The sequence below is a fragment of the Neopsephotus bourkii genome, unplaced genomic scaffold, assembly GCF_033783945.1.
Source record: "Neopsephotus bourkii isolate Nb327-2 ecotype Australia unplaced genomic scaffold, CSIRO-AGI_Nbou_v1 NB_1493, whole genome shotgun sequence".
Taxonomy (NCBI): domain Eukaryota; kingdom Metazoa; phylum Chordata; class Aves; order Psittaciformes; family Psittacidae; genus Neopsephotus; species Neopsephotus bourkii.
In genome coordinates this window covers 3,335,727-3,355,615 of record NW_026901969.1, presented here as the reverse complement: position 1 = coordinate 3,355,615, position 19,889 = coordinate 3,335,727, and the positions used below count along the sequence as shown (strand labels likewise).

Genomic DNA, 19,889 nt, shown 5'->3' with positions numbered 1-19,889 from the left:
GCTGCTAAAGAGGGAGTTTTCAGGTGGGACAGCTTGTGGGACTGGTGAGAAGAGAGGTCTGTATAGCAATGAATCAAGGTGGGCAGGGGAGGAAGAGCTGAGGCTGACATGGAAGGACAGGGAGGGAAAGTGGAGTTTGCTGGAGCAAGCTTTTAGCTACTGCTTCTGCTTAACTGCAGCAAGCACAGCAGGTCTTGGGCGCATGTTCCTGAACCATGTCTTAATCCCATCCATGTTTTGTTCAGTGACATATCTTACTCTTCAGAAGACCTTTTCTGAAGTATTTTTCAATGCCGTTTGACATGCCTATTAAACTATTGGTAAAAAGCTTTATGAGGTATGTGGAGGGAAATTAGTTACATGTTAGCAAAAAAAGAACAGAGGGACAAGGGACTAAATAGTGAAACATTATGTAACAGAAGAAGTTAAGGGAAATTTAACTGTAGATAATTATCTAGTAGCTACATTTGGCCTGCCTTGGCACAATGTTCCAAGACCTTCTGCTTTGTGCTTTTGCACCTTTTTTTTTTTTCTTCTTCACTTGATTAGCTAAGTTTTGGGGTTACTGTGGGGTGGTTTTTTTTCTGCTTAGGGTGTTTGATTTGCATGCGCTCACAATCTGCAATCCAAAATGCAGTTACTGTGTGGGGGAAAACAAGCATGATTTTGGTTATTTATTCTTTTCTGAGATTTTCAATAGCATGACCTAGCAGGTATATGCTGGCTATTTGGGTTGTTCTGTAGAGGCTGAATGGTGCACTTCTAAGCCAGAAAGATTTAAAGCTGGGCCATTATGTTTCAATTACAGTTTTTAGAGGGTATGAAATCACATTGCTGAGTTGAAAGAAACCATTTTTCATCCCATCTATTTTGCACTGGAAGGAGAAATGTTAGACTGACAAGTTATTTTAATGTGGAGAATTTTGATTAAAGTTCAGAAAGAGCTTTCACATTGTTAGTTGGTGTTAACACAGTCACAATGATATGGTCAGGACTCTAAATATCTTTTATTATCTGGAAGCCCATTCTATGAAGGAGGCAAAATGAAGTTTCAGAGGATTTAAACCATAGTGTTCCACTCTTCAAAATACATTCTTCACTTGCTTTTACAGATTTATTTTCTTTAGAAATCAATACTCTTGCCATTTATTAAAATGAGCTAAATGGTTTTCTTTCTTTGATCTTCCTTTTTTGATTTTGTCTCAACCTGTCAAATAATGTATAGCACAAAAGAATTGAATAGAATGGCTGTGTAATGACACCTAATATGTTTATACTTGAAACAACAGTATTTAAAGCACTAATTCATGTGGATCTGTCCAGATCAAGAACTCAGTCACAGCATGAAGGTTTTTTTTTTTTTTAACATTTTTAATATTCCTCACGTAAATACATCAATGTTCAACTATTTTAAGAGCAGCCCAAATTTCTTATGCTTAAAAACACTGATGGATCTGAAGCAAAAACAATGTGCCACTTCTCTGTTTTTTATTGAAGAAAGGATATTTGCAGGGAAAAGGGTCTCTATGTGTTTGATGCAAGTTACCTTGAGCGTTAGCTAGATGGCACTGAAATACGCTTGTGCTGCTGTATTAAAGTGACTTTTTTGGAGTACAGTCTTTGTTAAATGAAATTTCAGGAATAAAGTATCTCTTAGCTACTTCTTTTAATTTTCAAAGTATATACATGTCTCTAAGTTTTCATCCGTGTGTATTTTTCTATGCTATAATTTTTGCAAGTCATACTACATTATTGCATTTTTATTTCTTTTTGGAATTTGAAAGTCCACATTTTAACATACAAAGGCTACCCTTTTCTTTCTCACTGATCTGCAAAATAACCTTTTTGGAAGATAGCATACTTAACATTAATGACATTTTAAAATACAAATTCTGCATGAATTGCAGAATTTTGGGAAAAAAGAGGAAAATTTCTCTCTGAAAAGTTAGCAAATGTTCCAGCAATACTAGCTGCATTGTCAGAAAAGGTTAGATACTGCCCAACTGGGGGTCCACTGCTGTCTGGCTTTGTAAATGGTTAGGAAAGACTCAAAAGACAGGTGAATATTGGCATAATTTATTGCTTTCAGATAGTTTCCAAAAACAGGTAAAAATGAACAAACTGTAGCATTCCAAAAACAAAGCTCAAGCCCTTCTTCCTCATCCATCTTCCTTTTCAGGAAATAACTTTGTTGCTGCAGCATTCTTAGACATTCTGCATTGTTCTGTACTCATCCACATTGACTTAAAGACCCTCTAGTGCACCGCTCTGCTGTCTCATCACCTACCTATATCAAGCAGCCAATGTTGTCACTCATGTTGTTAGAACTAATCCCCTGATATGCCGAACCCCTTGTAAAAAAACGGACATTTACTTAAAGATCTTTCTATTTTTATTTTTATTATTTTTTGTGTGGATGAAGTTGGATTCTGCACAGACAGATTGGTTATCGGGTTCCTGTAGTCAAAGAAACAGATTAAAAGCAATAATTGAGTCCGGTGGGGAAATGGCAGGTCATGTGCATGTATACTTAACATCCTGCTGACTCATGTTGCAGACCTGGACTGAAGGAAACCCCTCTGGGACTGTACCCTAGCTGTGATCCCAGCAGACAGCCCAGCTATCTGGACACACTTTTTAATCGCTCCTCTACTTGGTGTTGAGCCAAATTTCCTTCTAGGTTGGTTTTGCTCCTGACCTTAAAGAAATGCTAGATTTTTGCTGCTAGTTGCAGAATGCTCTGTGTTGGTTGATCTTTTCCTTTTGGAAAATCAGTTAATGCAAAGAGAAGATGACCTTTCACATTCAGTAAGTTTTCTTTCTGTCAGGATCTGTGGCAATTTTTAGAGCAAAGGTGAATCTCCATAAGCAAAGTATAATTTATTGACAGTACTTTCAAGAAGGCCCCTGATGCAGTTTCAACTGTTGTGTCAGTTTTCGCAGCATTTTAAGCCTTAATTCTTAGGCCAGTGAAGCCATCTCAGAGCTCTGAGGTATGTCCTCTCTGGACCTTTTTTTAAAGAGACTACACCAATAATTTTTAAAACTTAAAAAAAAAAAAAAAGAATTAAAATAAAGCAGAATTTCATAAAAGAGAACAGATTTGCTGGGCGTTGTATACTCAGATAGTTGTGTTTGAAAGCAGGTTTTGTCCTTGCAAGAATGAGGCGTCTTATTTTTCCCTTGTTTAGATGGATCATTGCAGTGTCCCGTAGGTCTCTAGAAAAATCTGCCTGTTGTCTCTGAGACCTGGTTCCCTACTTTCCTCAAGCCTTTTGTTCTCATCCTCATGGCTCATGGCTTCCCACAGATTTCCCTGTTTCTCCTGCACTGCAGCATTTCTCAGTTTGGTGCTTTCCGAGAGCTCCTTCCTCCTTTCCAACATTCCGTTTGAACTAGTGCGTAGCTGCCTGGTAAGACAAGCAGTCAACCCAGTGCTTTTCTGACAAGCCACAGCCCTTTAACAAAACATACACATACTGTAAACTGTGAGCAACAAATTATACACTTGTAACATCTGTCCCACTGAGAATCTCAACTTTCACAGGAAAAAAACCAACAAACCAAACCAATATATATAGTCCTTATGGTTTTGGCCAGTGCTTAAGAATGTAAACCTTTTTAATCTGGGATTCCAGAAAGCAAATAACAAAAATTAATATGAACTGGGTTTTCTATCCTTCAAGTTATTTCTGTGATAAGACTCAAAGGCTGAATGTGGGTTTGACAGGAGTGAGGTTATCCCCAGCTGTTAATGTTCTTGTCCGAGCAAGGTCTGTTGCAGGAAGTAGGAGGTGTGCTTCATAATTTAGCTGTGGGTTTAAACCTCTCTTCATTTATACTTGTGGTATGTGGAAAGTATGTGAACCTTTCACACAAACGCTTGGGTCAAGATTCAGAGAAGGAGGTGGGGGCACAGCTGATTCTAAACCATCACATTGCCAAAGTCCTGAAGGTAGGTCTTCAGATTCATCTGTCTTCAGGTTCATCTGTCACCTTCAGTTGAGCAGGGTCCCTAGACACCATCCTTACGTCCTTAAGCAGCTGCTTTTAGGCATACACTGACAAATTTATGGACAGAGTCCTTATAAAGCTTATCCAGGTCTGCATATACCACCCCCGTTTACTTTTGTGCTGTCAGGATTTCAGAGTGCTTTATCCAATTTGTGTGCTAGCACACTAGAACTACACACTGTGAGCTCTGATCAGTGTGTATGTGCTCAAACAGATACTAAATTAAATACTTCCTCGATGAGATACCAGAGCTCAGGTCACCTCCAGTACAACAGACTTAAGTCATATTTACTCATGCTCGTTGTTGTCAACTGAGAAATGAATCATTGCATTGCATGCAGAATCGCTCAACTTGGAGGAAAGAAAATGTCAGTCTTAGGAAGAAACTATCTGTATAGTCTGGGATCTGTTACACATAACAAATACAGATTGACATGTGAAAATTCTAGTTTCCTCTTTAAAAGGAGGGCATTTCCATGGTTCTGGAAAGTCACTGAGCAAAAGAAAGGAAAAGACATTGTCTTCTAAAATGAGGTCCAACTGCTTAATTCTTCCATTTGTGAAACTGAGACTGAAGGAAGATTTCTAAGGAACTTGGAGACTAGCCTAGACGTAACTTCACCCAGAGTGCTGGTTTCTGTGGAGTCCATGCTTTAAAGCATTTCACTTTCATTTAAGATTCTGATGCTTCCAAGCTGATAAATGATTAAAAATGGAGTCACTGGAGTTTTCAGCATTGCAAAGTTTTTGTCATTTTCATAGTTTTCATCATTTTAATGTAAGAAACATTAATCTCAGAAATCACCTCAGACAAACAATGCAGCAATACTAAAACAGTTTATTTCAGAGAAGTATGAATGTCACTACAGGCTAGTCTTTACAGGTCAGTTCCTACTTAGATATGTGAATTCTGGAAGATATAATTTTTAATAACTGGAAAAATGTCAATGTCCTTTCAGATGGACTCCTGAAAAATTTAGCAGTTGTCATTTCTGTCCCTGCATGTATTTTAGTTAATGGTTTTTATGTTCTTGTGCAGATAAAAAGGACTTTTAATAAAACTTGGAGGTATGTAATTTAAAAACATTAGCCGTTTCAGTCAAATTTTTCATTACTGAAATGAATATTGCTAGCAGGATAAATCCATAATGTGTGAGTACTCCTGGTCTTTAAAGGTTATCCTCATTTTTTTTCTCTAAGCAAGGTGAAGAAGTGTATTTGCTGCATTGATTGGCAAAGTTGAGAAATACGTAAATGATTAGCAACTTCTGACTTCTTTGCAGCCTAGCTGCTGTCTTGAAAATCAGTTGAGTATGGTTGGTCCCTTTCTGACATCTCAGGATGCATAATTGTAAAAAATCCCGGTAGCCTGCCACGATGATTACTCCTGAGCCAGAATTCTATGCGGAAAAGGAAGTTTGGAATTCATTACATGGAAATTAGTCATGTTGTCATTAGGCAACTAAAAAAAGAGAACAGAATATAAACCCTTGACATGTCAAAGGATGTATGTGACACAGCATCTGCCTCACCCACAGAGGGGGAGGTATATATATAAATTTATATGTGTGTGTATATATATTATGCACTGTTGGCTAAAGGTCTTGGCATTTTAGTATAAACTGTAGTAGTCTTCCTGAAGTCTTACTTTTTATTATACCCCTGTATCTCCTATAGTCTTCTGTGAAACTACTCTTTTGGTGACCGCACAGGTTTACAGCTTAGTAGGTAGGGAGGAGCTGGCTGCAGAGCTGACACTAGGTTCTCATCATGTTAAGTACTGTTATACCCACACAGGGTGGAAGAGTATATATATACTGTTGTACCCACCCAGGACAGGCAGAGTTTTTGTCTATTTTAAAAGCCTAAGACCAAACCAAACTGCAATTGCTGACGGCCACTCTGACAGCAGATACTTGCAAATTCAAAGACAGGGAGAAGTGGTAAAACAGAATGAAGAGGGGTCACAGAAGAGATTCTCAAACCAAGAAAGTTGTCTTTCTGGTTTTGTTCAAATGTTCAGATTTATTTTGGTTTGTTTTCCTTTACTTCGTGATTTATTTTGAATAGTTCTACTATTGAAGATCTTTGTGCATCCTTCCACTCCACCCCCCATTATTTCTAGATTCATACCAATCTCTTTGGGAAAGAGTAAAATCTTGACTGTCTTCTTATTTTAACCTTTTATTGTTCTTGTTTACATCTGTGTTGTTGCTCCTTCCTTCTCTTGGTTTATGATCTTTGTTTCTTTCTTTTATTGCTTTCTCTTGTAAGATTTCCTTCCATTCCCATGTTATTTATAGCTTTTTACCCCATATCTGCCTCTCACTAATGGAAAGCCAGTTTTCTAAAATGTCCCTGTTTAACATTATTTTATTTTAAAGGAAAGGGAATTCTGGGATTTTTTTCACCATTCCTGTAAGAATTTATTAGAAGTGCTGTGCATTAAGAAGAGAGCATATTCTTCATGTCTTTCCAGTTGTACTGTATTAAAAGCCTCATTTCTGCTTTGCACAGTTGAGCTGAAACCTATGGAATAATGAAGAGACTTTTTCATGGCAAAAATTGCCTTCACTTATCTAGGCTTTTTTCTTCTTTAATAGCAAGCAGGACATGTATAATTGTCATTGTGAGGGTAAAAATATAAAAAGCTTTATTGGAAGGAGGTAGTATCTTTTATCAGACTAGCTGTCTGGTTTTGGACTGTTTTTTCCAGTTATAAAATGCATGGTTTTCTAGCTAAGCTGCTTGGTCTAATGAAAAATCCTGTCTCTCCCATCATACCTCTCCTCACTCATATAAGAACTGTAAGTTTTTTGTCTTTTTTCTTAATGAGATTCTGGCAAACAAGGTAACTGATGATGGTTCAAAACAGATTAATTCTTTCAAATTAATGTCTTTGTAGTAGAGTGGTAGCTGAAATTGTGGTCAGCTAAAGGCTACAACCCCAGTTTAGCTGGACTTGCTCTGTGTTTGCCTGAATATTTAAATGATAAAATTCTGGAAAAGTAAGTGGTAGACAATATAGGATGGGATGTCATTTAGAGGGACCTGTGTAAGCCTGAGAAGTGGGCCCATGTGAACCTCATGAGGTTCAACAAGGCCAAGTGCAAGGTCCTGCACCTCGCTCTGGCAACCCTCAGTATCAGTACAGGCAAGGGGGATGAAGGGCTTGAGAGCAGCCCTGTGGTGAAGGACTTGAGGGGTACTTGTGGGTGAAAAGCTGGACATATCCCAGCAATGTGCACTTGCAGCCCAGAAAGCCAACAGTATGCTGTGCTGCATCACAGACAGTGTGATCAGCAGGTCGAGGGAGGTTTTTCTGTTCCTCTGTTCTCCTCTGGTGAGACCTCACCTGTTGTATTGCATCTAGCTCTGGAGTCTCAGTACAGTAAAGGCATGGACCTGTTGTAACAAGTCCAGAGGAGGGCCATGAAAAAGCTCAGAGGGCTGGGGCACCTCTCCTGTGAGCAAAGGCTGAGAGAGCTGAGGTTGTTCAGCCTGGAGAATTGAAGGCACCAGAGACATCATTGCATCATTTCATTACCTACAGGGGACTTACAAGAAAGATGCGGAAAACTTTTTAGAAGGACCTGTTAGTATAGAACACGGGTAATGGTTTTAAACTGGAAGAGGGTAGATTCAGACTAGATATAAGGAAGAAGTCTTTTACTGAAACACTGGAACAAGTTGCCCAGAGAGGTGATAGATACCTCTGGATCCCTGGAAACATTCAAGGCCAGGCTGGATGGGGTTCTGAGCAACCTGATCTAGTTGAATATGTCCCTGCTCTTTGCAGGAGGCTTGAACTAAATGATCTTTAAAGTCCCATCCAACCCAAACTGTTCTGTTATTCTGTGAATATTGTTATTCCCAGGATGCAGTACTGGATCAGGTTAGATTTTACAAGACTCTAGAAAAAAAAGGTGGACACCACCATTTCTAAAGGCACTATAATGTAATTCAGTGTAATACTTGGCAGAAGCAAACAATAAAAGGAAGTCAGGGTGAAGAAAGATGAAAATAAAGTCATTGAAAGCTGATAACTAAGTTGGATCTATGTGCAACAGAAGCATTTTTAGAAGAAAATTTCCAGATTGCATGGTGAGAGAGGTTATTGCTGTCTATAGTACTGTCTGTGGTGCAGCTCTCTTAGCAATACTCTTGAAGTCGTGGTTTTGATAGATGTCTTTGGTAGCAGTCATGGCTTAACAAAGTTGCACTGCTTCTTTCATCTTTCCACCCTCATACCTGTTCCTCTGGCTGACACAATGTCACTTTGTGCAAGGAACTGATCACCCTGGAAACAACAGAAAATAAACAAAAACTTGCTAAATCATCATTGCTGTCTAGAGTCTCATATTGTGAAGAAGCCACAGTCTAAATTTGCTAGTTGTAAAAATAAATATGACTTGTGTCAGTTCCACCTGTGTTTTGATGTTAAGAATCCTAGCATATTCTGCTCCACTGTTCACCTCACCTTCCCACTATCATCCTTCATTGGCAAACTCAATAATGTAATCTGAAAGTTAGGTGATTAATTTCTAGCATGCAAAGCCCTTATGCCCCCATCTCATGCATGCAGATTATGGCATATGGGTTACTGAAATGTATGTATTTTTAAATCATTATTGGGTACTGGATGTAGCTTTGATCTGGACTTGGATTAAGGGAGGACTCACATTTGTGTGTAATTGAATTTGAGTCATCACCTGCAGAATTTGTTGAGGAAAGTTACCACTCTGTTCTTTTGTTGTTGCAAGGCAGTGTCTTGCTTCAGGGCACAATTTTTTTCTTGTTTGCACTATGGAGTGTATGACCTTAGGCAACCTAGTTTAGTTCACTAAACCTTGCAAACATTTTGAACACTGAATTGTGTCTATCTGCTAATCTTTACATATCTGTGGTTTACATTTGAAAGCTCAAAATAGGAATAGCTGAGGATTTTTATTTTGATGGTTTTACTGTAGCAGAAATGTTCAGTGATGTGGGTGTCTGCATAATGTAACACATCCTCTTCTAAATCCTGCCTTTTTTGAATTCTTGAAGAAATCCCACACTCATTAAATAGCTTTCCATTATGATAACTTGAAGAGAGAACTGCTATACTTTGGCCTTCCCACTGAGTGAAATCTCATTATAAGTCCTCTCTTTATGGCTCCAAAATGCTGTGCTTCCAAACTTGACTCGTTAATGAGACTGGAATGAATTTCATAATGGCTGGCTGTTTGCACTGTAGCCATGCTAAGGAAAGATGGTTGCATTTAATTCTTTGATGCCCAAAACACATTTGCGTGCATTGGACCTACAAACCAGCAATTGCTAAGGAAGGGTCTGTGTATATGCATGTCTGAATATGGGTGAGTACGTGCAGGCAAATAGTTTCAGTTTGCACTATTTTTATTTCTGCCGCTTTTGTTTTGTCCAAAACCTGAGAAACTTACTTAAAACAAATGTTTTGATAATGGTACTGAATGTATTTATCAACAAATAAATTTCTTGGTTTCTTCTAAGAGAATACATAATTTTTCATTTCCTTCAGAGAAGCTGGATTGTCTTACAGCTAGGCTGATTTGATCACAGATCATTTCCTAGCTGGAATATTAAAACCTTATTTTAAGCTAAAAAAGGTAACTGCGCAGGCTTTCAAATCAGTTTAATGGAATCAGTTAAGGGGCTTCAGCATACCTTTTACAGTATCAGAAAAAAAACCAACCCAACTCTTTTAAGTCACCCCCTAATAGTTTGGTTGAGAATATTTTGCTGTTGTTTCACTGGAGATTTGCAAACGGCCTAATTTCTTCACATTATCTTAATGGAGAGCAATAAAATCACATGACAGGAAGTAAGTTTTGTCATCTGTATTTTGCTTCACCATTTTTCATCTCTTTTTATCTGGATTATTAAGGATTTCGTTTTGTATTACAGAGGTCAGTAATTGCTTTACCTTTAACTCTGTTTGTCTCTTAGTCAGACACTAGTAATGCAGTTTGTGTTTTGAAAAAGACTGTGCTTCAATAGCCTTTTGAGTACCCATTAAAAAGGTATCTAAACTAAGGTTAGAAAAAATAACACCTTTTTATTATCATTTTCTTAATATTTTATGTGTAGGAAATCAAGGTAGAGCACATCCTATTCAAGGTATTCTATTCTATTTGTGAAATATACTTTTGAGGAGCTTTTCTACTAAAATGAGGTTTCTGTTATTAACTAGATATTTTTATAGTTGTACATTTCTGTTCATTCCTGTGAGATTTTTGCAACACTTTGCTATCATTGGGTAGTGCTTATGTAGCCAGCCAGTACTGTTTGCTGCCAAAAGGTTTATTTGGTGTCTCTACTAATTTTCTAACAGTTATTTGTACCCATTTGTATTTGATATATTAAATAGGGAATTAATTCAAAAAACTTCTCCATTAACTAAAGTAGGACATAACAAACTCTCTTTTCTCCAAATTAGTCTTTGAGCATAACCAATCTTAGAAGCAACTAACGTGATCTAATGGAAAAGAGGAACAAATGAAATTGTTATTAATGTTATTTTCCCGGTCTTGCTCCTCTGAGATTGCAGTGCTTGCTGGTCAGGTCTTACAAAATTCGTTAATTTAATTTCTTTGACAAGTTGTTGAGGATTTCCCCCCCCCCTGCAGTGTCATACTCTTTAAGCATCCATGTATTTATCTTCAGAATTTCATTGACTATGCTTCATAGCTCTCTGGTTAGCTACATGGAAGGCAAGACTAGACTAGATGATAAAGGAGGCAAGTATTGAATCAATCATAGTATGGTTTGGAACGTACCTTAGTGATCATGTAGTGCCAATCCCCTGCCATGGGCAGGGACACCTTCCATTAGACCAGGTTGCTCAAAGCCTCATCCAACCTGGCCTTGAACACTGCCAGGGATGGGTCAGCCACAGCTTCTCTGAGCAATCTGTGCCAGTGTCTCACCCCCCCTCACAGTAAAAGATTATTTTCTTGCTATGTAATCTAAATCTACCCTCCTTCAGTTTAAAGCCATTCCCCCTTGTCCTATCACTACAGTCATGTTGGCTGTCACCAGTCACCTGCTTATTTTCCATTAGCCTTAGTGCAGAACATGCAGATGTGCTTCAGGCTGTTTGTTTTGACTAGGAGTATGAGAGCAATCTCTGTCAATATACTTGGAATCCAAGCTTTTCATCAATGGTGGTGGCCTACTTTAAGCACTCTCTTTGAATTATCTTTCGTCTACTGTTGGCAGTGACTTTGAATCTCAGAGGTGTGTAGTTCTCACTGTAAATCATTTTTTGTGAAGGCTGAGACTGATAGTAATTGCTGCATTGCCTTTAGCTTCTCCAGTTCCTTGTGGTTCCCATTGTTTGAAATCTGATGCTAGTGCAGTACAGAATATGTAGACATTATACAGAGACTGCATTCAGACCACAGAAGCCATCCTTTAGGCTGTTACTTATAATAATCACTGCATCGGAAATAATGACTGGTAAGCGGTTGATACTGTGAATTTTTTTCCGATTTCTCAAGATACTGACTTCAAACATAACAGCTGCAGTACTTGTGAGTGTCTTTTGACCGTCCTTTTGTACCACCTCATAAATACCAGGAGGCACTTTTTTTGTAATTTATTTTTTTTGGTCACAGCATAGCTTGTGTTTAGTTTGCCATACAAATAGGTTCTGAGTAGAACCAGTACATCTGAAAATAAAATACCTGCACCAAACCCAGCTTTAAATACTCTTTTCCCAAGGTTAATAAATGACTATATGTATGACCTTAAATGAATCTTTCTTGACAATTTACAGTGCCTTCTGAGTTTATGAGCAGGTTCTGCATTTCGCAGGGACTTTCAATGTTATCCGTGTTTCTCTTTGAAAATGTAGGTTTTTAAGCTTTACTGGAAGAATTACAGTCAAGGATTCAAATTTGTAATATATTTCCTCTGTTATGAGTATAGTTTCAATATAGCTTTGCTGTTTGTTCTTTTGCTGTATATTAAAGGCACAAATAAAATAAAATGCCTCCGTTTTGTAGTTTGCAAAGAGAAAATGAAAAATAACCACACAAGATGCTGTTTATTTTTCACTGTATAAACTGACTTGTAGCTCAGTGGGCTTCCAGCTGACATATTTCTACTACTTCTAGATAGGTTGTTGTGACAAAACTAGAGACAAGTTGCTATTTAACCCATGTACTGAAATTGATTATTGATTACTTCCTTCTACTGGATTGATAAAGTTGCTTAGTCATTGCCAGAGGCTTAATCTGGGATTAAATGGCATTTCTGTTGGTAAAATCCATTTCTGTTTTCATTAGTCAGTTAAAAAGTATGTGTGTATTTACATTCTTATAATGTATATTTTTCTCCCACTGTATATTAAATTAGCTCTTCAACTTTAATTTGCCTTTATTGCCATCTTATAGGTGTAGGAAACTTTAAATGTACCATAATAACTTTGGTGGTAGATTTTATAGGTAGGATTACAGTATGTGCTCTCAAGTGCCATTTTGCTTCTTTTTTTCTCAACCATGCCTGTATGTTATAGAGAAGAGCAGAACAAATTTCCCTTAGAAGAAAAAATGTATATCCACCAGTCCAAATGAGTAGGGCTTTAGTAAGTTGCCAACACTTTGTACAGGATGAGTAGTTCAAAAGCATTGTCAGGCCCGATTTACTTATTATGGTGTAGGAGACACGATGGGCCTCAGCCTTGAGTACTCTTCAGGTGTGTGTGTTAATCAAGAGGGCAGACTGTCTTTACAGCAAGTAAGCCTCATCTAGGAGACTGTCCTACTACCTAGACCAGCAGAGGCAAACTGGTGCTGTTTTACACAACTGGAATTTTCCCTTGGTTCTCTGTGAACTTAAATGAATTGATCTATCATTTTGTCTATCCAGTTCCTTAATTTATCTCTTCAAGTTCTGTGCTGGAACCAGACACTGTTAGGATTTATTAGTATTGAGAGGAGAGGAAGAATTACTTCATATATCTTGAAGGGTGTGCTTTCATTTGTAGTCTCATTATGGTATTTGTTTACCTCTTTAGCAGTGGTTTAAAAGAGTTGATTGTGATCTATGATAATCCCTGATGCTTCTCTGAAGATAAGCCAACTGCTCCTTCTATGTCTCATATTTGTGTAGCTTTAAGCAATGAGAGTTGCCCCTGCCTTTTAAATGGGTTTATTTTACTGCATATTTCTCTGTTTTTCAATATAATTTTGAATTCCAATTCTGCCTTCCTACATACTTGCATATTCAGTGAGCTATCAGCATTTTAGCTGGTGCAGAAAGTGCAGCACCTTTCCTTCACCGCAAAACCTCTCAAATGAGACAGTACTTGTTAAATGAAATGCAGGTGTGACTGCTGGACCACGTATCTGCATGTGCAGTGATATCAGTAGTGCTGGACAGAATTCCTGAGCAGTTTGGCAGTTCAGGAATATCTTTGCGTCCCGCTGGGCTTTTAACCTCCTCTGTTAAATTCTTGCTTCTGCAAATAGATGGATTAACCCTGGGTAGATATCCCTAGCATCACCTAGCATTGTCACACTGCATTTGGCTGTGTAGACTTATCTTCAGAGAGAGCCTTCTCTGTTGCAGTGATCATGCACACAGATTTATCAGGCTAACATAGTCATTTCTGCTGTTCTACACTTTCTGCAGTCATTCATACAGTTTCTTTTCTTCATGCAATTTATGTTTCCCCCTGAAAACTATTTTTTCAGCTGAGATGCTAATGGGATTTTTTGTCTGTTTTAGCATTGTTTTTTTTTGTTTGTTTGATTGATTGGTTTTAAGATACATATTCAGGTATTGAGTACTTTAGAGGCAGACTTTGAGCAATTCTAAATGTCAGTATTTATAAGTCAATTTAAATTTTATTAAGTCAAGTCAACAGGAATAAGGACTGCTTAGCTTGTGGTACTTGCTAAATACAGTAAAAATATGTACACATAATCTTCATCTGTTTTATGAATGCATTGACTCGTTGAGAATTTTGTGGGTTAATACCATTAGAAGTAAATGTCATTAAATAAATACAGATGGTCACAATATTGGATAAGCTGTAGACAGAGTTACAACTCAAGAGGCAGAGCAGACCTTCAGGCCAGCTGTTGTATTACCAGTGTAAGTAAGTGAATCTCAATTAGTGGGTCATGCGAGCAGGAGCAAACTGGGCAAGTGGAGAGAGAGTGGTAGAGGCCATTTGCAGCTCAGTACTAAACCCAGAAGGGGTTGTGCAAATAGCTTTGTCCCTGGTGGAGATATATTTTGAATTCTAGTTCAGCTCAAACTCAGCTGAGCTGTAATCCAGGAGCATCTACCTACCATGGAAACAAGGTACTGTCAGTCTAGTGATTTGGTAGCATTTTACTGCTTTGGGAAGTCCCAGTTTTCAAGCCAACATATTTTCAAGGAGCTCTAAGTTGGAAAAGAAACTCGTGTGGATAATGCCTACTTTCTTATCTGCATTTCCTGAGTTCTAAAAATAACATTTTGTATGTGGTTATCCTCAAAGATTTTGATATCTGGAGTGTCTTGGCCATGTACCGTATTTAATGCTGCTTTGTGAAATGGATGACATTAAGTTAAAAGAATAGTGTCTTTTGAAAATGCTTTGGATACTGCTTAGGTGATGACTGAGCCTTGGCAGGGGCTGCCCGATCAAGAAATCTGCTGAAGTGCCTTATTTAAGAGCAGTGTAATGGAGTGAGGAATTAGGATTTAATGCAAGGGAAATGTGCAGTGTGGGTGGGTCATACAGATGGATTTTGGTAAAAAGATGAAAAAGGTTTCTGCAGTCACAAATACTAAAATTGCATTGGTGGTACTTGACTGTTAGCAGGCAGGAGAGATGTTAAATCTGATCTAAATCAGTGCTAATTTTTTTTTCCCCAGATGAAAATGACTACTTATGAAAGGTTAGAGGATTTATGGGGGTGTCAAAACATATGGCAGACGGGCTGGATTAGGACTCATGAGTATAGTAATCCAAATCCTTTCTGCCAAGCATTACAGAGGATCTCTTCCTGCTGCTGGGCTACTAAATGTACACAGTCAGAGGAGAACAGGCTGTCAGGAGGCTTAGAGGAAGAGTTGCTAGTGAAAGTGCTTGTCTGAGCAGTGTTCGTTTTGAAAGCACTTTCTTTGAAGGCAAAAGTCTACTGGGGAACTGTTACATTATTTAGCTTTAGTAAATTGCTGTAACCATTTTTCTTTTTCCTTTGGTTTGTTATACAAAGCCTGGAAGAAAGTAAACCCAAAATGTGAACTAAACTTTTCTAAGTATCTCTGATTATATTACTACAGAGGGATAAAAGCTGTGCAAAAGTCATGAATGTTGAGAGAGGGGAAAAAAGGGAAAAAAACCTCATCCTAGTTCAAAAGTTTAAGCGTTAGGCCCAGTTTTAATCTTGGTTTTAGACTGAGTTCAGAGGATCTCCTCTGAAATCTGAAAATTCACAATGGCTTGACAGTGTTACATAGGTTATCAGTAACTGCAGTTAACGGGTAGTTAATTTTAAGATGATGTGAAGCTACTGGCTTTTGAGGAGATCTATGTCTAAAATTGTTTCTGGGGAAGGATGCAAAACATTTGTGTCTGAGGCAACAAGAGGATATTTGCACTCCATCCCTTTAGTCAGTTATTTAAGCTAAAGAATGCACCGGAGCTCTTTTGTTAGTTAACTAGTGTTAACTAGTTTACAGAATGATAAATCCATATGCTGGTGTAGAAAGCCACCTACTTAAATATCTTTGATCTCCATGAGTGGATGCTTAGATACGTCATTTGACACTGGTGTAAAATAAAATAAAAAAACCCAACAAAACCAACAAACCAACAAAACCATAACAAAAAAAAAAATCATAAAAATGTTTTGTTAAAGCATGAAATGCAACACTACATATTGATAAGTTGTGCTCTTTGCAGAGCCAAAGAAGTGTAAGGATCTGGACCTTACTGATCTTAAATTTAAGCTTGAAAGGGAGGCTGAAAATAGTTGCACCAGCAATGAGGATGGATTAGCGCTGAAATTGTTTGCATTTCTAGGGCTGGGAGCAAAAGGCAGAGTTTTCATTGTTATTGTTTTATGATGTATGAAGAAGATCTGAAAGCTTTTAGCAGGTTTCGCTATTATCCTTGAGGAATGGCATATTTGCTCTAGTTTGGTCTTGTCAAAGAACTTTCTACTGTGAACTTTCTCAGCATTTAATTGAAAAGTTAAACCTTTAAGAAAGAGAATTTTTTCTATTGTTATGTATTAACAAAATAACAAAGCAATCAAAACAATCTGTGAAAGCTCACTTCTTATCTGTTGATAATCATATTTTTCTTGTTAGTATTTGGGATGTCATAACCTTTCAAGTGGTGTATAGCCTTCCAGCAAAGACCTGCTCTGAATTTCCAATTAAAACAAACAAACAAACCAAACAACCCATCTTCCACTTCCCAGCCTCTTTCTGTATAAACAGTCTCCTCTTAAGAGACTGTAGAAGGGTGTATAAAAAGAGCAAAAAAGGTCACATTTAACATTTGTCTGTTCTTCATGTGAATGTTTGAAGGAAACAAGTTTGAAAATAATTGAGTCAGAGGGATGGGCAGAAAGATTTCCACATAGCGAAATCTGCTGAGAATGAAAGGACAAGTTGAACCAGGAACAGAGGTTTTACTGTGAACTTGTGCATGTAATTCCATAAACTCTGAATAATCATTTTGTTTCAAATATAAACTTAATTGGGATTTTAAGTGATAACCCAATTGCACAGTATCAGATCATTAAAAGCATTTAAACTGTCCTGGCAGGTAGGGATGAAAAGTATCTGAGATGAGTTGTCAAGTATTATCCAGCTTACAAATAAAAATAAGTTGTTACAGTAGGCTTTCCAGGAAATACAATCATAAATTGTAGATGTGGGTTTTGACTGATTTATTACCAGAAAATAGTTAATTTTTCAGGATATAGAAATATATGAAAGCTAATAAATCAAACCGGAATTAATATGGTAAATGAAATATGTGGACTTAGGCATTTTTAGATGGTTCTGATACAAGTACATAAATATTCTTGTTATAAATTTCTTTGTTCCCTACTAATGCCTCCATTGAATTCCTCTGTATTGCATCAAAATTGAATTAATTAGTGTAACTGACATTAAGTATTTTAAACTTCACAAAGAGAAACTGTACAGAAATTTCTTCATGAGATAAATAGATAAATTATGATTAGAGCACATCTTGTTACTGGAACATCAGTAACCTGATGGCAGGAAACTATTAGTAATTGACCTAAAATGGAGAAGCACAAGCATCTCTATTTCATATCCAGGGAGAATGCCCCCACAAAGGAGAAAATAAACTGAAAGAAATAAGATAATTCCAGTGTGAAGTCCTGCTTCTGAATGATTGAGGAAACATGAATAACCATCCCATGAATGTGTAGTGTGATATGGAAGAAACAGACTTGATAAAAGGAAAAACGCTTGACAAATGGTTCTTTGTAATAATGGGGAGAGATTATCAAAGTGCTTATGTTGTATCTGGCACTATTTGGCAAATAGTTTTGTTACAAAAGGCATCTAAGAAATTAAAATACAGAAATGCACATATTTTAGCATTTACAGATTCTTCTGCAAAGAGAGAGTAATTCAAAACAGCTTTCTTTTAGGGTGCCCATGTAATTGAGAGCAGAACTTAGGCTCATCAGTCATAGAAATAGGTGAGAAAATCTTGCTTCCTGATTCTCATTTAGGCAGAAGTGGTATATTTCTGAAAGCATTTGAATAAGTAAGTGCTTTCGGATGCAGCAGGGGGGAACCCAACAAGCAGTTCCAGATGGCAAATGTTGAGTTATTCCAGAAATAAGGGAAGGTTCTTCAAGTTGCTAGCATGATGACATGGGGAGGTGGAGGCAGCTGCATGCTTCACAGAATGTTATTTAGATGGGTATGAAGTTGTGAAAGGTTTTAGAGCACTTATTTGGTATGGTGTGCTTGAAGAAAAAAAAACACACATTGTTTAGCTGTGAGATGCAAAATTAAGTGGTCCTTTCAATAGGAGGCAGATCTGAATGCTCCAAACGATCACTGTATTTAGTAAGTAGGAGCTGGAAGACCTAAGCATGGAATCTGAGTCTGTTTTCCTCTCTCACAGTCTTGGAGAGTTTACTTAGTTTTCAGGTAGAATATGTTAGGATGCACTTCCTATAGAGAAAATGGAACTGGAACTTTAAATGCAGTTAAGGCAAACTGGTATTTAGATCACAGTCAGGAATAAAGAAAGGATTTGGGAGGTTTTGCTGCAGTCATTGTAATATTCCATAAATTCCTCTAAAATAAACATTTTTCAATGGGTTACACACCTAAACCTTAAGCAAGGACTGACAGCCCTAAGATCTCCAAAGGCTTGACTGATACAGGCTTGATAGAGCTTAAATAAAAGGGCTTGTTCTTTTGGTCTGTGGTCAACAGCATACCCCAATATTTTGTTACCCAAATGTCAAGCGACTGAGATCTGTAGTGCTTCTTTCCATTAAAAATAAAAATAAATAAATAAAAAAGTTGAATCCTACATTTCTCAGTTCCTTTTGTTCCTAATTTACAGACTTGAACACCTGCTGTTGATTTATGTTGATGATTATATTTGTTTTGTTTTTGTTCCCCAGAGAAAGAATTTGACCCTCTTCAGCATCGGTTTGTTGACCTCCTGGGGCACTGCACTGCTGGGTGTCCGCTTATACTGGATGGGCAACAAGCCCCCAAGTTTTTCCAATTCTGACAATCCAGCAGCTGACTCAGACAGTTTTCTCACACGTACACTGACCTTCTTTTACCTGCCAACAAAGAACCTCTGGCTGTTGCTATGCCCAGATACCCTCAGCTTTGACTGGTCTATGGATGCTGTGCCTCTTCTGAAAGCAGTCAGCGACTGGAGGAATCTACACACTGTGGCCTTCTATGCTGGACTCCTCCTCCTTGCCTACTTTAGCTTGAAGGGTTCCAGCAATGAGAGAGAATGCAATGGGAAAACTGTAATGAACGGCAAGCAGAATGCTAATGGGCATAGCTGCCACTCAGACGTGGAGTACAAGACACTGGAGGTGAAGTCAAGCTTTGCATCAAAAGAAGAGAATGGTATAAAAAAGCTTGAAATGCAGAAACTGCCACTTCCTTCAACTGAGAACATTGTCATTCTGTCTCTGTCTTTGTTAATAGTGCCCTTTGTTCCTGCCACAAACCTATTTTTCTATGTTGGCTTTGTAATAGCAGAGCGTGTGCTGTATGTTCCTAGTATGGGCTTCTGCCTGCTGGTTACAGTAGGTGTCAGGGCCCTTTATGTCAAAGCCCAAAAGCGTTTTCTGAAGAACTTGGTTTTTTGTTCCACTGCTGCATTAATTGTTTTCTATGGACTCAAGACTGTTGTCAGGAATGGGGACTGGCAGAATGAGGAGATGCTGTATAGGTCAGGGATAAAAGTAAACCCTGCTAAAGGTAAATTCTGCTTTTTATGGTCAATGCTTTATATTTTCCTGTCTTTGCCTTTGAATTGTCTGAATTTATCAGCTGTATCTAAAGAGGGTATGCTAGGAAATGTCCTTTTAAGTTGCAGTAGTACATACATTAGTAAAAAATGAAGAAAAGCAAGAGTATGCTTTGATAGGGTGTGACAGGTTTGGCGTTAACATGGAGAAAATGAGACCTGAAGGTAAGAGGATACTTTCTTTTTCATTATCTTAGTTCTGTATTTTAGAATTAAAGAAGCATTATTAGTATTAAAGATCCTACCCACCCTCCTAATTTTCCATCTGGAATCTGGTACCTATCATGCTGATGAAGTTTTTTTTGTATGTTCACCGAATGTTCTGTTCTCTATGACTAGG

General features: G+C 37.8%; 1 protein-coding gene across 5 annotated transcripts in view; it reads left to right on the top strand.

Moving 5' to 3' along the window:
• The window catches only part of TMTC2 (transmembrane O-mannosyltransferase targeting cadherins 2), a 245,155-nt gene that overhangs the window by 122,351 nt on the left and 102,915 nt on the right, over positions 1-19,889 (top strand). For all 5 annotated transcript variants that reach the window (XR_009727823.1, XM_061369363.1, XM_061369366.1 and 2 more), the window contains one exon: positions 18,675-19,500. Coding sequence is in view for 4 of the 5 variants with exons in the window: in XM_061369363.1 (XP_061225347.1) it covers positions 18,675-19,500 (826 nt within the window). In the remaining variant the exon portion in view is untranslated. The remainder of the gene's footprint in view (positions 1-18,674; positions 19,501-19,889) is intronic.